Raw genomic sequence first — 22807 nt, 5'->3', positions numbered from 1 at the left:
CCCATGATTCTTAAAAAGAATGAAGTAGAAACTGAAGTGAAAAATAAACAAGACCCATTTTGCTTTCCTCTTTCTTCCTCTATCATATCCCTAAATAAATATTTAGTTCAAGTGGATTACTACTTCGCAATATATATGGAGTTCTTTCTAGCATCTAGCAGATACAACCATATCTGACTTTCCACACATTTTACCATATTCTTAGGCTTCTGAAGAAAAATAAATCTGAATTCCATATTAAATTAGGAAAAAAAAACAGTTGTGCTCTATTTGGAAACATTTTTGAACGACTGCTTATCCCTAGAAAGAACGTACAGAATTCCAATAATTTGCCCCTCACCATCCCAAATGATTCCTTCCAATTTTCTGAATATTAAACATTTAACGTATATATTTCATATTTACCTTGGTGGGGTTTTGTCCCTCTTTATCAACCGCATTGTCAGCACACGAATGATTTTCTACTTGTCCATGTCATTACCTCATTCAAATTACCATCTTCCATTCTTCAATACTCTATTTTTCAACTGTTTTAAGACTTTTAGCACTACTACTCTTCTATTCACATACAAAATTAAAGAATAAAAAAGGATTAAGTAAACCTCCTAAGTACATTCACATTGCTTGCATGTCTTTAAGTAAAGGTTTTGCTGTAATACTATTTTTACTAGGGTTTCTTTCTTTACAACGCAAAAGTTAAATCAAAAAAAATGGAGAGAGATAGATGACTTTCTAAAATCTTTACTTTGGACAAAATTGTGTTATCTGGATTTTACAGAATGTCTCAGAAGTTAACAATATGAAATTTATATAATTTTATCCAAAATCATATATAAAAAGACACAGATTTTAAAATGAGGTCGTATGAACAGTTTGACTGAAGGAAATTGTTTTTTTTTTTTTTCGCCCTTGGAAGCTAAAGGTATAAGTTAGCCCCATCATTTCTAAAATAGTGCATTCATTCAAATTTTCTGACCCAAAAAGAACTTGAAGAAAACAAGCTGAAAACATGCCAGTAAGTTATACTACTACTTTTCAAAATTTAATCTCATATTTTCTTAATAGGTTCTCAGGAGTGGGACTGGATAAGAAGTGATATCTTTATGATTTTGTGAATAATGGGTTTTATTAGTATTAAGTTAAAGCAAACAGCCAGAACAATACATATGCAACTTCTACTACACACAATATAAAGAAAGTAAACTATAACCTCTGCAAAACAAAAGAAAAGATATTGAAAAAGCCAACACAGTGGTTATGGACTATTCCAATCCCTGATAACAGACTGGGTTCTGTGTTTAGAGAACTGTTGTTGTTCACTTATTTAAACTGAAATAGGGTGAAATACATAATCAAGTATAAAGAAAAAGTTAATGGAGTTACATGGATTCTATGAGAACAAACTCTAGATTAGTAAGAAAATAAAATGATAGTTCACCTGGTAAAAGAGGTTACAACAGGTTTGGGTATGAATTTTTAGTGGTGAGGGACAACGGGAGAAATTACCCAGGATTTTTGTAACAATTCATTTAATAATTCATAGTTTTCAGAACACCACTTTCATAACAGAAGTGTTTTACACTTGCACAATGTTAATAACTTTATTATACATGGAAGCCTGTAATAGGCTGATTACACAATAAGACTGCAAACAACCACTGGTACTTTCCTGACACCAGGAAAGTACATAAGACTGAAACATCACCAAGAGTACATAAAAAACCATCAGCATAAACATCACCAAAATTACATTAAAAAACTAATCAAAAATACATTTGCAAAAAGTGGTTTAGAGCAGTGCCACTGCCTTTCAGCAGCTTTGAATGGCCACTAGTATTTCTAGCAGGTTTCCGTGGCTCCACAGGCATTAATCAGGATTCACATATAATAAATAATGTACCACAAAATATACATAAAGTAAGGCAATAATTCCAATTAAAAGTTCTGTTGATTTTAACAAGCCACTCAAGTTCTCCTTTTGTAGTTGATGTCATCACCAGAAACCTTTGATGGAATCGCAGCCTTAGGCCCTAAGCCTGCAATGATAAACTGCTACAAACCCCTATATCCATTAAGAGCTCCGGTGAAACCACCAGCACACTGCTGGGCACAGGGGTCCACATTAGCTGATCCTGACACAGGATCAGGGCCTTAGTATGTACAATTGGGAGTATATTATTTCTTATTGTACATGGAAACCTCGACAAAATTCTAAAATAAATGGGTGTTTACTGTTCATTATCTGATGCCGTAAGACATCAGAAAGTGCATGGTAAGGTATGCACTTTCTGGAATGTAAATCTTTTTAAATTCTAGCTGTTACGTCAGGGTGAGAGAAGGAGGAGGGAAGAAGGGAAGAAAAGGTGTAAATTAAGAGAAAACACGCAAACCCAGGAGAAGAATTGGTAGAGGGGATCTTATACACTAAAAGAATGTGGAAGAGGGGAAGAGCAAAAGACCAGTTTCTTTTGAACCATGTATAATAAATAATGTATCCCAACAGCGTATATAGATTATGACTGTAGTTTCAAGACCAGGTTCTAATGACATGAACCAGACATACGCATTTTGATCTCATGGTTTGTGTCAACAGAATCTCTTTATGGAATTACAGTCTTACACAGGAGTTCTGGGGACATTATTGTTTCTATTAAAGCTACCGTTCTGGGCTCTTACTATGGATCCATGAATATCTGCTCCACCTGCCTGGAATGGGCATCACCTGGAAGAACAGGAGTACTTTAAAAGCAACAAGATTTAGGTAGCAAAAGTCTTTTAGATCAGCCCAGATATAAAAGACAGCAAACTGAAATGTCATAGATCCCTTCCTCAAAAAGCTGAAATATACTTGTCACTATCTGTAGATTGGAAGTTCCAATACACTAGTGGTGCATAGAAATCCCATGCTTCGTTATACTTTCCTGAGAGCAAAGCAATTAGAATAAACCTTAATCCTAGGAACAAAGTTAATTTTTTTGCATTTTAAGCTTTTGGGCTATTCCCTGACAATCTATATATGTAAATTTGATTGCTAAACGTTGTCACTTGAACAAAAAAACTATTTTAATCTATTGATTTCTGATTAAAAACCATAATAAACAGATCTAAAAAAAAATCACGCTAACAAAATAAACTAAATATGAAAAGTTGCATTGAAAGGGCATGTTACATTATTCTTAATAGGACCGTGTAGAAACATTCCAATGGCAGTGTTGTCAAAGTAAAACAAAATTACATAAAAAAGACCCCACAGCCTGGTCACAGCTAGGACCTTACCTGTAACTCTGGCTGGTTGGGGTTTTTACTCGTGTACTACATGGCTCACTTACATCAGACATCAAATTTGTATACCCTGAGAAATCTGACACTGAAGTCCTTACTCTATGGTCCACTTCTCCATTAGAGTTAGTGATAAAAGTCATTGGCACCCTGCTGCCCGACTTAAACTGAGAACCAAACGCTTGTGCAAAGTTCTCGATCTGGTAGGTTGCTCTAGGCTCTATGTCCTTCTGAGGATCTATCTGGCTAGCTAACTCCTGAGACGGGATCTGAAAGCTCGTTGAGGATTCTAAGTTTTTCTGTTCCTTCTGGCCAGTCAGTTTCTGAGATGTAGACTGGTAGTTAGATGTAGTCTCCAAATTTTTCTGCGGATCAATGAGATCATCTAGCTCTTGAGAAGGAGTCAACTGCTGATGCGTAGCCTCCAAAGCAGATAAATAAAAGCCTGGCTGAGATCCAAGCAACATCCCAAACGGAGGTTTTGGCAACGCAGTTGGCAATACTGAGGTAACGGATTGGCTGAAGCCACACTCGAGTGGAGATGTAGTGTATATCTGTTTGTCTTGAAACAGAGTGTGGTTATGGAGAGTTGAAGACAAACTAACAAACTGGAAACTAGGTCCAAAAGCAAAACCAGTGCTATTGGTCGTTCTTTCAAAAGCTTGTTGGAGGTATTTGGAGTATTCTTGCAACATGCTTGCCTTATCATTTGAAACTGTTTGCGAGTTAGGGCTCAAGTTTTCTTCCTGAACCATCTCTGAATGTTCTCCTGAGGTGTGCAAGTCCACACGTTGTTCAGTTATGCTAAAAGGATCTTCCTTCTGGCCTTCTGATTTGTGAGAGTACTGGTCCAAAAGGCTCTGTAAGACTTCATCAGGAATACCAGACTTGTCATGGCAAGACTTTATTTCAGTATTTAAAGATGCTGAATCAATAAGAGATAATGGAGCTTCATTATCCATAACACTAACACCTGCAGACTGGATGACGGACTGTTGGGAGGTCATGTGTCCGACATTAATTGAAAAGGCACTGTTACTGCTCGCAGTTTGCAAGTATCTTCTTTTCTTTGAAAACTGCATGGCATCATCATAATTGCTACTTATTTGACCTGGCTTACCCCCTGTACTTTGGAGAAGGCCAATACTTTCCACACCGGTATTGGTCACTAGGCCTAGAGAGCCGCTCTGTTTCCCAGACAACGGTTTTTGCCCCAAAATATCTGGCAGTGGTGATACAAAATTAAGGTAATTTTTGTCTGCGTGTTTTCTGCTTCCTTTTTTAAAGACCAGTTTTGGCACCTTTTTCTGAAGTTCTTCTATGCCTGTGCCAACAAGACCACCACTGGAAGACACAATAGGAATATCAACTGCATAATTTTGCATGGCCACGTTACTTGTAACTTGAGACTCAGTTACTTTACTGCTACACTTATTTCCTTTGTTTTCAGTGGATATACCTTTTGTTTTACTTTTTCTCCTTGAGGAACTTGTATTTCCCTGAGACAACGCAGCCAGGCTACCCATGTTGTGATTTGATGATCCAGGCTCCCCTCCAGCTCCTGCTTTACCTATGGCTTCACCACACGTTCTTCTGTGCTTCAACAGTCTATCAGTCCTTGAAAAATACTGCTGACAAGTGTCACATTTGTATGGCTTTTCTCCGCTATGCGTTCTCTTGTGTCTCTCCATGTGGTACTTCTGGATGAACTTCATACTACACTGGTCGCACCCAAAAGGCTTCTCCCTACTGTGGATTTTCTCATGCCTCTGCAGCAAGTACTTCTGGATGAAACCCATGCTGCACTGGCTGCACTGGAAAGGCCTCTCCCCAGTGTGGATGAGCACGTGCCTGCGCAAGTGATAGGAGCTCCTGAAGGCTGCGCTGCAGTGTTCGCAGACGTGAGGTTTCTGACTTGGGGACACAACAGCACCTTCTGCGTCTCCCACCAGGGGGGGTTTGGACGAAGCGCTCGGCTTCCGCTTGGCTTTGATTCCCTGAGTTTCTGGCTTTGGCCTCTTCGCCTTCTTGACCTGGGCGTCGTGCTTTGGCTCGCCGGAGCTGCCGGGGGCGCCCTCGCCTCTGCCGCTCAGTAACAGATCGCGGTGGGGATGCTGGTGCAGGTGGTGCAGGAGGCTGAGGTCCTGGATCACGCTCTGGCCGGCTCCTTCGCCGCCGCCGAGGCCCGGGGGCCTCTCCTCCCCCGCCGCTCCGAAGAGCCCCCCGTAGTGGTGGTGCTGCGGCGGCTCCTCCTCCTCCTGCTCGCTGGGCTTCTCCTGCTTGATGCTCACCAGCGACTGCAGGAAGCCCCAGGGGCTGCGCTGCGACGGGGAGGCAGCGGCGGGGAAAGCCCCCGCCGGCTCCTTCTTGAAAGTCACGTCCTGCGGGGGCGGAGGCGCCGGGGGCTCGGCCGCCGCCGCGGAGGCCGCGGCGGCCGGAGGCAGCACGCACGGCGGCGGGTGCTGGGCCGCCGCGGGGGGCGCGGCCGCCCGCGTGAAGCTGGTGACCGGGGGCAGGCGGTGGTTGAACATCACCATGCCGGGGGGGAAGGTGGGCTCCATGGCCGCCGCCCTCTTGCCGCCGCCGAGGAAGCCGCTGCCGAGTTTCATCCCCCGGGAGGGGAGGGAGGGGCGGGCCGCGGAGCAGGCGCGGCCCAGAGGGGCTGCGGGACCCGCCGCCGCCGCCCGCCCGGCCGCCGCCGCGCACCGCTCGCTCTCCTCGCTCGCTCAGCGGCTCGCCCGCGGCGCGGCCCGGCTGCCGCCGCCCGGGCGCATCGCCGCCCCCGCCGCCCGCGCCGCCGGGCGGCCCCGGCCCTGCCCGCACTTACGGCTCCCGCCGCCGCCGCCGCCGCCAGTTAAAAATAACGCCGCGGCCGCTCCACAATGGAATTAGCAGCCCCTGCGCCGCGCACTGCACATGCGCGCCGCGCCGCATGCTGGGTACGGCCCCGCCGGCGGCCCACCGCGCACGCGCCCCGCCCCGCCCCGCCCGCCGCGCGGGCGCCGCCGCGGCCGCCGCCAGCGGGGCACGTTCGCGGGCAGCGCCGGGCGCCCCGGCCCCAGGCAGAGCCGCGCGGGCCCGCGCGCGCGCCCGCGCCGCCGCCGCCTCGCGCAGGCGCGGCCGCTCCCCTCGGCTACGGCCAAACTGCGCTTTCCGGACGCGCCGCTGCCCTGCTAAATACGGCGCGGGTGATGCCCGCGATGACGTCAGCGGCGCGAGCGCTGCCCGCGTGGCGGCGGCCCGTCGGTTAACGGGCGCTGCCTCGGCGCGGCGGCCGCGGCCACTGGCGGCGCCGCTTCTGCCGCGAGCGGCGGCGCTGAGGGCGCGCCCGGCAGCGACGTGTTTCCGCCCGCTTTCCGCGCAGCGGGGGCCCCGGGAAACGCGCAGCGCGCCCGGCGGGCCCGGCCCTACGTGCCCGGGTACGGCCCGCCGCAGCCCCCGGCACCGCGCTGCACGCACTCACTCGTAACTAGTAGTACTGCTCTGGTTTAAGCTACACATTAGGAATAATCCTTTCTTATCATGGAGACATCTTAGAAATTAAGAAAAAATGCAATGTCCTGAAATACGGTCTTGGCCTTATTTTTCAGCAGGTAATCCAGTGACATTTTCCCCTATCTTGTTAATGGGGAATATGCAGCTATGGCCACTAATATTAAAGTGTCCGAATAAAAACAATTCTTACCGCTCATTTTGAAAGTCTCATATTTCTGTTAAATTTTCTTACAGCATTCCAAAAATCTATTAAAATCTAAACTTCGGTGGCACCGTAGAAGCTTGGAGGTGGACACATCAGAGCTAATTTTTCGTCATCGAGATAATGCAAATTAAGGGAAGGAGCTGGGCAAATTTTTGTGCTTCGTTCTTCAAAAATGTTTCCCTTTATGACAGCTTAACCTATAAAGGTCAAGTAATTTCCACAGGTCTGTTTGTAACTGTTAGGAAGCCTTGCATCAGATTAGTAAGTCTTAAAAATACTTAAATAAAAGAGCAAAATGGAATATGATGCAATTTCTATACCCCACAAAATTCTAAAGTCAAGCAAGTAGAACTGGTTGTTTTTATATCTTAAGTACTGTCTCCTAAATGGCCTGCAAACTAACACTTGGTTCATTTTAAAACAGTTTGAATTGTGAAAGTTTAGAACTGTCAGGTTTAGCTAAGTGTTAAAAGGCAGACCAGGAATTCAAAAAACTTAAAGCAGCAGTAAAATATTAGTCAATGCCTATGAGAAATGAGTCTGTCCCTTTATTCAGGGTGTCTGTGTTTAATGGTAAGCTGGGATGCATATAAGCTAGTCCAAGCATGAAGGGCAGTAGGACGCTCATATGGAAAGCCAACTTTGTCCCTCAGTTATCAAGATAAGAAACCTGTCATTTCTCTCATTCACTCTGTCAGCCTTGAGATACTCCAAGCAGACTTACCTCTGTGTTGTACACCCCATATATCAGGAAGATGAAGAGACCCTGTAAAATAAAATGGAGGGAAAAAGCTGTTAACTCTAATCATTTCAGCAGTAGAAATACCTGAAATAAACTTTCCTGGGAACAGACAAAAGAAGACACACTTCATCAAGGTCAATTTATCTTTCTATTTTTCAACATTATAAGCTGTACCTTGAGCATTTATTTGATAACGTGGGAGTGCATCACCTACGGTGTTCGTGCTATTCAACTGTTTGGCAATGAAAGACTCAGCACCAAAGAATCTAAAACATTAATTAGATTTTAAAATATATATATGGTCTACTGAACAAAATCTCGGCATAAATTAAATACAAAGAATTTGTATTTAACTATGAAGGAGCAAATACCTCTCTATTTTTAAACTGCAATTAAGAAAAAATAGCAATGACTTACCAGATTCTATAGGAAAAATATATTCTTGCATTCGTACTGGGAAAAGCACACACCCCAGTTAATGTTTTCAGAAATTAAAATAGCAAGAGAGTGAGAAACATATGAGAACAGGAAAAAAGAAGTAACACAAATAACCGAAAAAGCATATATGGTTCATCAATGACCTTTTAATAGCTTTCTTCAAATGGTACTGGAATTAGACAGAACAAGCTAAAAATAATTAAAACACTGACTTCAGTTTCTCTGAACTTTTTTGCCATATCTCAAATGTCTATTTCCAGGACCTAAGTTAACAGTGTAGCGTGTTATAGATTCTTGCAAATTGCAGGCAGGATTCTACAAAAATGTAGAAACTACTGAAAAGAACAGAACACTAGTTTGGAGAGAAATGTAAGAAAGATAAAGTTTCCTAAGAAAATTCTTCTGTAACTCAGACCCAGTTGGTATTTATAACCATTTTTTAAATTCATTTGCAGAATCTTGTAGAACCTAGCCTGTGTTGTAATACTGATATTTAAACTGCCCACTTGCCATATCAAGAAAGACACTCACTTTGAGACAAAAGATTTTTTCTAAAAAGGAACATAAATTAGATTAACAAAGAAACTACAGCTTCTCAATCCAACATGCAAGCTATTTGAAGACAGCTATATTAATTCTAGAATTGTCCATTAGCATTAGTTTAACAAGCAGGGAGCAATAAGAGAGATTCATTAACAGTATTTCCTTAGATTATCCAATACCAGCATAAAACTCATAGGAGAAAAAGTGTTTGCTTAATTTAGGGGTGGCTGTTCTTCATTTTAAAACACAAATCCAGTACTTCTTTTCAGTTATTTAACAAAGTACGACAAAGTCCTCAACAAGGAGTAAAAATAGATTCAAAGTACGGACAACTACATTTTTGAGTGTGTCTAATATACTTAATATGCAATATGCCACATTTATATCATGCTTCTTATTTGTAAACAAGACAATTAGAATCTGGAAACTGGGCAACTCAGATAACTCAATTCCTCACGTACATAGTTACCTGTAGAGTCAAGCTCCAGTTTTCTCTTTAAATATCATGTGAAGGGACCATTCTCTCACATGGTGTTGTCTGAAATCTGCATTTAGACTTTTTTTTAAAAAAAAAAAAAAAAAAAAAAAAAAAAGTTGGGGAACTTTCTCTACAGTTACACTGAACTAAAATTAATCAGAAACAAACAGTGAAGTTACAGAAAGATGAGCACATCGTAAAAACCACTGAACATATGAAACTAAATACTGATTCATCGAATTAATTCAGTTGAGAGCAATATAAGAACTATCACAGTTACATTTTGTTACTGATTGTTCTTCAAAAATTAGTATAAACATGGCCCCTTGCTACAAAGATTTAAAGATTCATTAAGTTTTTGGTAGTACTGAAACCTGTCAGTGACAGTTACTAATGTTAAAAGTACAAATGTAAATAATGTAAGAATACATAAATTAAGTATTGTGATGGTGGCCTGTGTATCCATACATAAAAAGAAATGAAGGTGCAAAGAATACAGCTCTATCTTCTCCTATCTCCGTTTTAAATTCCTACGGTTTTAGGGATTTTTTCCCTCCCAGGCAAGAGGGCAGAATGAGTAGCTGCTATAGCAAGAGGCAGAGAATATTCAGCTACTGATGAGACCAAGAAAAAAATTTCCTTTCTCAGGCTACTTTCAGTACAGCAAGTAGAATCACACATTGCTCATTATTCAGCTACTCCTGTGAATGAAAAATCTAGCCAAAATTGTCAATCCAAACAATATCATTTGCCAAGGTATTAAGCTTGGTTTGCCGAGATTTTGCTTTTCTTGCGCTTGATGTCAGGTGATACAAATATTTATCTATTAGACATATGATGTGCTGTGGACGTTCTTACCATAATTCTTCATGTAGATATCTGAGAGGCTTTTTGTTGTTATTGTTTTAGCAGCAATAAATTATGCTAATCCCATAAGTCCACAGCAAGGATTTTACGTAGTGCTTTTAATGAGTTACTAGGTCTTGGCACCCGCAACTGAAGATGAGGAATAATTTTCCATGCAACTTTGTCATCAGCAAGTCCCTATTCCAGCATAGTGTGTGGTCAGTCTGAGATGAAAACAGAGAGACAAAAATCCTCAGGTGGTTTGAAGCGTTACAAAGGATATAGTCTTATGTAACTGGTTATTCAGTTTCTTCAGCTCGTGAAGGGCTCCTCTGTTTGTTCAGGACGCTCTGGCTTCACCCGCAGAGCGGCTGCGTGAACGGCCGCGGCGAGGCTGCGGTGGCTCGGGCACATCGGAGGTTCTTTACTTCTAGAAACGAAGGAGTGTCGTGAGCAAGTAATTTTACCCAGAACTGTTTGCGTCAGTTGAGATTTTAAAAACACCAACCTTCGTTAAGGAGCACAGAAGACATCTGTATTTCTGTGTGTGCTACAATAGCATGTATGAACACCCAGAGGAACTGTAACCCCATTACGCTAAGCAGTGTGTAAACACAAAATAAAACAGTCTGCGTCTTGATAAGGTTAAATTCTACCCAGGGAAACAGGCAATGTGTGGAGAAAGAGAACATAAGAACACAACTATGCATCATTTTTCAAATGTCCCATAGAAAAACAAGACGTTCTTGGTAACTTCAACTAGAAGTTCCTCATCCTACAGATGAATTAAAATTCTGCTTTTTGGAACTGAACAGCAGAACTGCTGCTGTTCCAACTGCTGCGTGTTTCATTGCAGTTCTTCTATTTGCAACTTTCTGCTGGGTGTAAAGGCTAGCACAGCTTTTAAACTGGCGGTTCTTAACAGAATTATCCTTGCTATCTTGAATAAATCAGCCCATGGACATTTCTAATCTTTAACAGTTTGTTGGGATCTCTTCCAGTTTGGGTGGTACCACTGAAAGTTGACTCACTTATCAGCAGTTCATTCTGCTTTGGGGCAACAGAAGCCTGCAAGGCAGATCTCTTATCAGAAGATTCTTTCCCTGATTTTAGCATTTCTCTTATAATCTGTTACTATTCAACATTTCCTAAAAGCTTCTTTTTAATATTTATTCCATCATTAAATAACAACATTATAATCATTGTTGGTATAGTGGAGAATGTTACATTGATACTTTTAGTATTTCCCATTTCAGCACCTTCTTTTTCAACATACATGCTTTCAAGTATATGGAATTGCTTAATCCTTCTCCCTTTAATTTTCAGGCTCTTATTCTTTAATTTTTTTTGACGTAACTAGAAAGGATATTTAAGAATTCTCAGGTACTAAAATATATGCTGGAATATATATAGTTAAATAAAACCACGTTAGCAAAATACACATTTGATTAAAAATGACAAAATTCCTCAACTACATTCTTAGTAAATTAATATGAGCAGCTTAATATTTTAAAGCATATCTGTAGTATGAACTTAAAACTTTTCATTACAGAAAAAGTCTTTGTTGTAAGCAATTTTCTGCTATATGGGAGGGAGAAAAAAGTGAATCACATGCAGATGTACTGAAGTAATTCTATTTGTTTCTTTTATAAATAAGAAATTACTCTATTGTGGCAATGGAAACTGCAGACTACAAATAGTACTCGCTTTACTCACACAAGCAGCCTCCCTGTAATCCTAAAATAATTAAACATTGCCTTGGCAAGAATAGATTAGAGGTTTTTTGTTTGTTTGTTTTAAATCCAAACCAGAGCTAGAATCTGTAAGCCACAGGGAAAACTGTGTCCATGCAACATCAGGGTTAAAGCAAAGAACAACTAGTTCCAAAATTACAGGCTTTTTCTACAATAGATGAAGTTCCTTCAGTTTGCCAGAAGTCCTTATTTCAACAATTAAGAAGTTTGTCGATTAAAACAATTCTGTTACAAAGTTTCCAAATCACTGTCCCACAGGCAACTCACTTAACTGTTGTATCTGTCACCTAAGTCAGTAACTGCAGTCTTGGCAAACATGAGGCGCCAACGTGATGATTCAGATCTTCATATAAAAACTAGAAGGCTGGGGGAAAAAAAAAGCAAAAAAAAAAAATCTTTTAATGCTGCCAAAACTAACAGAGCCACCAGAAAATTGATAATAAAGGACAGGATACTCTTGTAGCAAAGGCCTTGGAGCAAATCAGCTACTTACCTTGCTAAGGATTCCCTGAGACAGCACTGGAGATTAATTCCTCTTTATTTCAGTTCCTTATACAGCCTGGATGATACTACCTTATTTCAGCACCACATTAGAAAGATAAGTCCATTAATACCAGATGAAATGGAGATGGGTGAAGATAGGTAGAGGACTACTCTGGCTCCCAAACCAAGAATATCTTCAGGAAATGAAGTTCGCTAAGGGGTTTTCAGGCTTTATTCTGTATGTATTGCCATAAAGACAAATCTATCCAATAACAAAGATGATATAAACTGAAATAGTCCAAAGCAGAATATCTACTTTTATCCATGGACACTTTGATGACTATTTTTGAAGCACTGGTTAAAAACCTCTTCAGGAAAGGAGCAGCAGCAGTTGAAAAGTCCCTTGATTTTAGCTAAAGGAATAATCTACTATCGTAATTAGTTTTGCATGTTGTTAAATATAGTCCTACCCTGAAGTTTGTTTTTGATAGAGTCGGCAGTAATCTCTCATTGCAAAGGTATTTTTAGAATGGTAGGAAATTTTCATTTAAAGTCATAGGAAAAATATAGTTTGGAAGGGACTTCTAGAGATCATCTGTCCAAATTCCCACTCAATCCAGGGCTAGGTTAGGTTCAGGATAGGCTATTTAGGTGTCACGATAAGCTGCCAACTGGCAGATAAAGCAAATTTCTGACTTGCATATGTCACCTGACAACTTTTTAAGCACCTGGCCGTGACCTTATTGGAGAAGCCACATAAGCCTGAGTTGAGGTGATGAGGGGTTCTTTTCTCTGTCGTCTTTAAAGATGACACCTTGACTTTTGCGAGAGTTTATAAGCATTACAGGCTTAATTAAGGGAACTTGATCACATTATAGAAATGTTCCCTGCTTCTGGTAGCAAGACTTCTGAATTGCTTGTTTCTTCTTTTCAGAATTACACCTTAAAAATCAAGATATTCTCTCCTAGCATACTGACTGCATGCAAAGCCAAGCAATGAAGCTGTATTTCTTTCTAAATTAAATTAATTATAAAATAAGATTACATCCTGTAATCAAGTTTTTTTTCTTTTTTTTTTTTTCTTTTAATAAAGATAGATATAACTACAGTCACAGGGAGATAGAGGAAACAGACACATTTCTGCCCAGCTTTTCAGCTGTCTGTTGTTCATGCCTGCGAGGACACACACACACACACACAGAATGGTTACAGAACTACTACGTTCTCATTTTTTGGTCTTTCTTTGCTTGATTCCACTATTGTACAAAAAGTGGCTTTTTATAACATTGTATTTACAGTACTGTCTGTTGAGGATGAAATGCAATTTTCATTCTAGCTGCTTGCTTTCACCAGCCTATAACTTTTTCCAACTGCTACCTATTGCTCATGCTTGTTGTCAGCTCATAGATGACTTCTGTTTTTAAACTACGCCTTTTGAGTTTATAAAATTTCTCCAAGTACTTTTGACTGAGCTAAGGAACATACAGGGAAATAAATTATATTTCACCAAAAAAACAAATTCATGGACTTTAATACAACAACATCTCTCAAAAACCTTTCACATCGAAATTTTTTATGTAACTTTTTTCTAGAGGTTGGTCTGCTCCACCAAAACAAGTTAATACATATAAATAAGCACAAAATGTAATTGTCAGGAAACAAATGTTGATTCACGCCACATAGAGCTAAACTCTGTAATCCTTATGTTTACTAGAATCTCACAGCACAGTTAGCTAATTTAGTTCAGATTATTCACAGGCATTAAAATATTGTTAGATGCGAATAGCAGGAGAAAAATCTGGCTGTTGAGAAATGAAGCATTTGGAATTACTGAGCTGCAGATTTATCACTACAAAAAAAATAGAACACAGTCAAAATGTAATCCTCAGGTTATTGTCATTTACAAGTTTACATCTGCTAGTATTTCTCCACTTTATATACACAAAATCCTGAGGTTATAATCTGTGCTGGAAGCTACTGCATAATGTCCTCTTTTTTTGTTCTATAACAATTTAGATCCTAAGGTTAGAGCCTAAGACCCAAGAAAAACTTTAGTGAGCTATAGTGAATACAATATCTGCTTTTCTGAATTTCTTTTCATGGGCCTCTTTGAAATAATGCGTACAATCCCACAAACCTACAGACAATGGCTGAAAAACAGCTGGGTTTGACTGCAGCCCATTCAAATCAATAGATTTTTCTCCACAGTTTTGAAAATGTTTAGAACAGCTTCTCACACTATGTTAAACATTCTTAGTTTACCATAACAAATAGTGTACAGTAATGACTACTTGTGATTATTAATGAATATGCTGGATTTCTGGACAGAATCTGTGTAGCTTAGAATACTCCCTAAAGATATCAAAATACATATGTATTTTGACACATTCTAGATAGAGGATTATCCTTCCTCAATATCGTTAGCCAAAAAAAGGAACTCACTAAAGTGTTCTACCTAAATTGTCCAGTCTAAAATGTCCAGTCAGATGCATTTGTGATAGACACTATTTCCCGTAGAGCTAATCTCCTTATTATGTGATTCAACAGTTCTGCATTCTCTTCTCCATTTTTCACCTATCAGATGAATTCTGTTTGGATTGATGTGGAGGCACACGGTAAGAGAAACCTTGTTCTGAGTGCATCTTTTCATATCATTTTAGGGTCCTAAAATGCCTCCTCTGTTAGCTGAAGCCCTTTTGGCTTCCGTGGGAGTTTTGCCTGAATAAGGAGAAGGTTCATGGCGCACACCAGTACAGCTATTTTTACAAAGTCCTCGGACAAGCAGAAAATACCTAAGACAAGATAGCCCTAAGTGCTATAGACCCTCCAGCATTAGGTCAGTCAAACCTCCTCTGGAGAAATACTAGCTTTTTAATATTAGAGGGAGACCACTGTGTCTATGGCCTTTCAGATATCCTTCTGTAAACAACTGGACACCAGTAATAACTATCATAAGAATTAATATAAAACATGTCAATACAAAACACTGTCATCATCAGAAGTTACTTGAATGTTGCCATTTACCAGATACCACACACTTGACAATTTTGAGTTTCTGTGAGAGGTAGGCGTTTAGGACTGGATCACAGTGGTCTTTAGAGCTCTCAGTTGTACTGATTTCAAAATGTATTCAAAATAATTTAGACTAAATATCCTTGTATATGTGGGAAGTCTTTGATGGGCCAATGATAATACATTATTTTATTCAAAACTATGTATTAACTTATTGATATTAGGGTTACAGAATTGAAACTCTTCTCAGGATGAGCAACTACCTAAAAAGAGATGATTTTCTGCCTTCTAATCCTTTTTCAAAGGATACAACCTGTCTTTCATAATATGAAAAAATGTGAAGATTAATTTTGTAACTTCAATTTTATATTTTCAAAGCAATAATAATTCATATAAAAAAGGAAGCAAGATGTTTCCAACTCTTATTCCAAGTGTAAAATATACAGTACATTGCTCAAAGAGATAAACTTTTAGAAATTCATTCTAAGCCTAAAAATGTTAGTGTGAAAATAGTTTCCAAAGGTCATGCTTACATTCTCTTTATTGTTGCATAGCAAATATGTTCAGTTTACAATTTGAGTTCTTTTATGAGCCAGCACTACCACACGGTTATGAAAGCCAAGATGGGTTCTGATTGCTTATGCATAATCAAGTTATCTCAACTATTTAAAGTTATACTGTATGTTGGGTTCTAAACATGTATTTGAAAATTTGCCTTCAATCTTGTGCTGTTGCAGTTAGGGTGCAAACCACTGTGCTTACACAGCACAAAGATCTGCTCATACCCCTCCAGCATACTACACAATGAACTGCTCAGCTGATGATAGTAGAGTTGACCTTTGAGGAACACTAAGTATAAAACAATATCTCAGGCATAGTTAATAAAAAAAGAACATGCAGCACTTTTCTTACGAAAAAAAAAAAAAAACAGCCTACTTAACTGTAAGGTTGAATAAATAATTGATTTTTGCAATCACTGACTGAAAATAGTCACTGAAGCTAATGCTTCAGGACTGACCCAAAACACATTTGTTCTCAGTTTTCATGGCAAAAAGACCCAAGACATTTAATTTTTAAATTTAAGAAATTAAGAAAAAAAGAAACATTTAAATTTAGGTCAGATTCTTGTTTGTTGGAGTTTTTAAAGCCTTCGTAAACTTATATTTTTAAATGGTGGTTTTCAAGAGGATGACCTTGTTCAATTATTTACAATTAAAGCAATTGACATTTTCAAGATTTTTTCTGAGAAGAAAGAGCTTGAAAATTTGATATGAGTTCATGCATGATTTCTGTTGAATTGAGTTTACATTTTAGCCTAGTACTAAATAACTCCTAATCTAGTTAAGGTAATTTAAAATGATAGAAGAAAGTAAGATCTATTTCTGCATCAGTGTGCAAATGGACAAAGATCTCAAATCTATATTTTATGAAAAGCAATCAATTAAGTTTTATAATCCAAAGAATCATCTCACCTTCCTTTGTACCAAGTCTGTCAGTTACTCTTACTCACCATCAGCCATCTTCCTGGCCTGTTTGACATGGAAACAAAGCTACCAAATTTTGATAGAAAAAAAAAAGAGTGACAGCAATTCCAACTATTAATAATAACAAACATCTCAAGCAGCATCAGAGGAAAAGAAAAAAGGCAAAAAAACCACCCACCCCTACAAACACAAACAGAGAGCTCAATGTATTTTCCTCAACCTGTTATTTTTTTTTTTTTTTTGGGGGGGGGGGGGGAATTGTTTTGTTTTTTTGTTTTTGTTTTGGGGGTGGGTGGGGGAGTGGTTTCTTTTTCCTGCCTGCTTCCCTACTAGGAAGGTAGGGAAGTACCTTTTCAGCTCTTATTTCACCATTAGTCACTGTTACTGGCCATCTGTAGCTATCATGGAATATTTTCTTTCCAACCTTGCATCTCTTCTCATTGCATCTTCCCCCATAATATTACATACCTAACAAGAAAGGGAAAGCAGCCACTCCACCTGAGATATAGAGCAACATGGGGACACTATTATCAGAGAGTCTGCGAGGAAAGCTAAGGAGAGCAAGAGGGAAGGAAAGAGTTGAGCAAAGGAGCAGAAAAGTGTGAAGTAGGAGACTGCATCAGGCTGCTCAGACAGGTGCAATAAAAACAGATTAGAACAGATAGGCTAAATGCCAGAAACTTAGTGTCAAAGCTAGCCAGCAAAAGGATGCTTAAGAGGTAACGGTGAGAAGAGTCAATGGTTCTACAGCTTCCAAGATTCAGTATAGCCTATGAATAGGGTGTCTGAACACGGAAGGTGTTACCTGAACGCATGTGGTGTTAAATCCTCCTTCCAAGGTTTTTTTTTTTTTTTTTTTTTTTTTTTTTTTTTTTGTGCCTGTATTTCAATCCATTGTTAACCTAACCCGAAGGAAATGCCCTTCAAAGGTACAATGACAGTTGGAATACGACACACTGTCCAGAAACAAATTCAGCTCTGAGCAGTATGACCTAAGCTGGATCCTTGCTGGCCGTTCAAGGAAGCACTGAAAGCGCCTGTATGCAGAGTGCTGTCGAAAAGCACAAAGGAAGGTAACAGAGAGAGACATGAACGTTGATTTCCACTAGCATCTTCCTTTCACATTATTGTTATTTTACATATAACCAGTAATTCTGTTCTTAGGAATTCAGTAGCCCTGCTTTCACTGGGCTGTGCACGAGCCCAATAGTACATTTACATGAACTAATTACAGGCACAGACTATAGCAATTCAGGTTCTTCCCTGTTGAAAAACCTCTTACATCAAAGAGGCAATAAATGCACAAATAAAGTCAGGAGTTTATTATGAACTGAGAGATTTGTAAAGTAGTACAAAAATAGTGTTCACAGGGTCTTCAAATATAAGTAGTTTGATTTGTTTTGTAGTTGGTCAAAGGAACAGCACACTTTTTAAGTCAAATCTGATTTAATGGTTAGAAACATCCAGTTAGTCTGGAAAACTGACAGACAAAAAGAATACTGATGGGAAGGGGAGATTTCATATTCTGTATCTAATAGGAAAACAGTCCTGTACAATATGTCCATATGTGTATGTACATACATACTTGTGTATATATGTATGTATGTGTGTATGCACATGTGATCTCCAAAAAATTTAACACTTCTTTCTGCTAGGGAATTTTTTTCAACATGAAAGGGATGGGGTTTTAAATTAAAGAGATATTCTAATAGCAATAAGCCATGCCACAGTGTTGCATAACTAGAGTTATTGGCAAGTCTTACAGGTGATTGAAAGGGCTTGGTCTTCAGCTTCCTTCTTTGCAATGTACCCAGGACATGCACCAGTAGCCTACAAAAATACATCTTTGTGGGGTTTATTAGTAGTTCATATTAATCCACATGGCAGTCTGATGATGGTTACTAGTCATTCCCCTACAGCTAGGCTTCTGAAAAACAAACAAAGATTTTGTTTGAAATTAAAAGACCACATTGTCTTGAGGGAATAGAATTTACACCTGGGGTCTTGGCAAAAATACTTCTAGAGTTCCAGTCAGCTTCTAATTTTGCAAACAAATATGCATCTCAGAAAAGCATCTTCTGAAAGATTTTAAATAAAATAGCACAGTAGAAGAGAGTTTGCATAAATCATTCTTATCACAAGAATTATATTGAGATTTCAGTGCCTCAAGAGCACCAGATGGATTCTTGGTTCTTTATAGCTACATTTACTTTCTCAATTCACAAAGCAGAGTAATCCTAAGAAAAAGGAGTCTGGAATTAAGAGAGCATAATTATTGACCTCTGTAAATAAACCCATCAATATGTGTAAATTCCTATTCACAGTACATTTTGCCCAAGTGGTGTTCTCCATACTTTTGAAAACGTGCCTCAGTATTACTTGTATTGGATTGATGAGTTACTTCGTGTGTATGCACGATACGCAACGCTAATTGTATTCACGACATGCAACGTTTTCTTTGGCCGATGGACTGAAAACAAGAACCCTGGCTCGTACAATTACTCTGTTAAATAATAATTTGATGGTTAACTCATTATGGACCCTGTGTAAAAGACCTACAGTACATCTATTCTAGAACTTCAGGCTTCCTATAGAATTCAGCACCATTTGTTTATGATGTGGTGATGATTGACTGTCAGTTACTAATAAATGGTAAATAAAAAAGTAACCTGTGATATTAAAGTACTACATTAGCTACATTGTGATTAAATTACAGTAACACCACCAGCTATAAACCTTTATAGAATCTCCTCAGCCATGCAGTAATTCTCCTAACTATACTATTATGTAGAGCACAAATATTTCTTTGTAAGTCCAAAGCAATACATCAGGGAAGCATTTACTGCTAAAGCTAGATTGAGAGTAAATGCATCTTGGGTTGCTATGAATAAAGCTCTAGCTTCTCATTACTTTATGACAAGACACAGAAATTCACTTTACTTTTCATTTAAGCTTTTCTGCTCCAGTTTATAGATGTATGCCTTCACGCTTTTATTCCCTTCTCGCTTCAGCCGTATGTAATAAATGATTATAAATTTTCACATTTGACCACCTCTCTGCTAGTCTCATGCTTAATGCACAAAGTTAGGAAGCTGCAGGTAAAAATTTCACAAACACTTTTATTTATGATGTTGTCCTTGGTAACAGAAATTTCAATGTACTGAAATGAAAAGTATGATTAAAGGGATACGACGTCCTGACAAGGATAGTAGAGGGCAGCCTTCTATTTCCCACTGAAAATATATAATACTTTTTTGACATCAATTTCATAGAGAATAGACATGGGCTAGTCGTGGAAAAAAAGAAAAAAGACACAAACATGTTTCTAACTTCAGTGTTGTTGTGCTGTCTTAAATGAAACTTATTCCAGAAATATTTTGCCCAAGTTAACATAGGGGTTTTTGGTTAAAAGAAATAGTCACATACATAGCTAATTTCGTATAAACTAGAGGCATGATACCGTCCAGTAAAATGAGAAGAAAAACAGCATACTGAATAATTTTCTGCAAAACTAAAAAAAAAAAAAAACCCCAATGCTTTCTCTGATTAAGAAAGAGAATCTCTTTCTCATTTCCTCTTGTTGCTCTCTCTGCCTTTTTACTACTACAGCAGGGTTTCCTACATGGAACTTTTATCTATTTATTTTGTCTTATTAGCTCATTTTAGCTAAATTCTATTTTCTACACATCTGTGAAGTTGTAGCATACATAGAACATTTTAGATATAGTAGACAAATAATGATTGGTGTATTTTTTAATTAAATCAATTTTATCTTCCCTTTACTTAAAAAAAAAGAAAAAAAGAAAAGAAAAAGAAAGAAAAGGAAAAAAAAGAAAGAAAAGAAACATTTTCCATATAGCATTAAGAATACTGATCCTGTTTGTGTATAGAGAAGGAAGGGAGATAGAGTAACATTAAGGTAGTAATTATAATTTTAGGTTTAAGAAAAATGAAATTGCTTAGAATCTCAAAAGTGAATTACACCCTCCTGTGGAATGTTTTTAAATAAATCACTTCAGCTTAACATCTCATTCTTATAGATTGTGTATTGGCACATATCTTCAGCAGGTGATGTTACCAATTAAAATAACCTGCTAGAGTTCACTATCCAGTCAAATATTCTAAGCCAGTTTCCAACAGCACACATACAAACATAAAACACCTTTGAAATTTCATGTTTATGAAAATAAGAATTGAACTAGTATTTTCCAGACAATTACAATAAAGATTATTCAAACCTATAAAAATGGATTCAAAAAAATAAAGCATGTACATTTAGGCTATTCAGAAATAAAAACCTCTGTAGAGGAACTGGATATTTCAGGAGTTCTGTACATGAAACATGGAACTTTTCACCCCTAAATGACTTTCAAATCTGCTTGAATTGGCACAGAATAAAACTTGTTACTATGTGACGGATGTTCAGCAATACATACAAAGCTCTTAGTTTATATGCACTTTCAGATGGCTCTGCGTACACTTCATAGTGAGGGTTTTCTGTAACTATCATTAACTGGTATAATCAGCAGAGAAAAAGCAATGACCAAAGTATTCTTCTTATCCTGTAAATCTTATACATAACTACTTTGACAGGACAACTCTAGCAATCTGTCAGTGCTAATACCTTTTCTTTATCAGTACTAATGAATTAAAGAAAAAAAATCCAGTACATGATGTTGATATTAGAAAGTCATGCTAATCAAACCCTGGAAGCATTATTTCCCAAACAAGGGTTAAGGATTTTTTTTTTCCCTCCTTTTTTTTTTTTTTTTTTTTTTTTTTTAAGCAAATGGATAAACATCTTGTTCTGCTACAGCTATCCAGTCATTATATTATTAAGAAAAAGATCTCATGGATGCACACACTGAACATTTTTCAGCGTGTACTTGCAACAGCACCTTCCTCACTAAGAGGAGCTGCAAATACTCTGTGACAGATTCCATTTGGTGGCTAGCTATCACAGAACCCTGAAAAACATATTATGTCTTATGTCAGTTATTAAAAAAACTACCACAAATTATAACAAAAACAAAATTACCAACAATTATCATTTGAATGTCTGTCTTAATCCATTTTGGATTTACTGTTACTCTGAGGTTTTACACCTTGATTTTTTTTTCCTATCTTACCACACAATTACAAGCTACTGTGGTCATTTAAAATATTCTTTTCGTTATAATTGTTGCTATTATAATACCAGCAATCTACATTGCTGAGCATTCTGCATAGTGTCTTTATTGAAGTGCACTATATTCTAAATGCATTTAATATTTGCAGTTTGAAATCTGACAAAATACCTTTAGAGTAGACATGTGGTATCAATTATGGGAAATAAAGCATACAGGTTAGAAGTACCACAACAGAGCTCACACTTTCTTTTTAACTTGCTAATGTCTCTGACCCCTCTATACAAAAGCACTTTAATCAACATGTATGTATAATTTTTTTTCTTTTTTTAGTGTTACCATTTAACAGGCTGTAAAAAATGTTTAGCAATCAATTATACACATCAAGTTGATATGCTGCAGGACTGAGGGTCATTTAAGCTTACAACTACATCTGAGAGTTTGGAAAGCCACATGGGGAGCACACTAGCTTTTAAGGACAGCTTAATTAAACCCAATAGAGAGTGTCTCCTCAGCCATCCTGAAGCTCAAAATAAAAGCAGTGATAGCCATTCCTTTGGGGCTCCAGAGCACTTGCTCTGTGTCTTCAGGCTTTAGGTGTGCGTATGTACAAGTGCCAATAACAAATATCACAATCAAGTGATATTAGATAAATTTGCTTCTGATCACACTTACAGTCTAATCCAGTGCTGAAACAATAACCTAAATCTGGACCTGGCTACTGATGGCTGGTATGAGATACGGGTCAGTGCACATAAGTGCTCTATTTGTAATCATAAAAAAAAAAGAAGAGATAATGCATAGGATGCTAAACTATTGCCTGCATCCCCTTCGTTTTACGGAGAAATTGATGGTCCATACTCTCCAGAAAGATGGGGAGAGGATGTGGCTGATTAGCAAACAAGGATTTGCTCTAACCATG

General features: G+C 38.6%; 1 protein-coding gene across 1 annotated transcript; it reads right to left on the bottom strand.

The window, feature by feature from the left end:
- Positions 1–850: 850 nt before the first annotated feature.
- On the bottom strand, positions 851–5908 carry ZNF281 (zinc finger protein 281). The gene has a single exon (XM_062581267.1). The coding sequence runs from the start codon at positions 5886–5888 to the stop codon at positions 3273–3275; it is 2616 nt and encodes an 871-aa protein (XP_062437251.1). The 5' UTR covers positions 5889–5908; the 3' UTR covers positions 851–3272.
- Positions 5909–22807: the final 16899 nt, after the last annotated feature.

Source organism: Rhea pennata, chromosome 8 (assembly GCF_028389875.1).
Source record: "Rhea pennata isolate bPtePen1 chromosome 8, bPtePen1.pri, whole genome shotgun sequence".
Taxonomy (NCBI): domain Eukaryota; kingdom Metazoa; phylum Chordata; class Aves; order Rheiformes; family Rheidae; genus Rhea; species Rhea pennata.
This window is presented reverse-complemented; position numbering and strand designations above follow the sequence as displayed.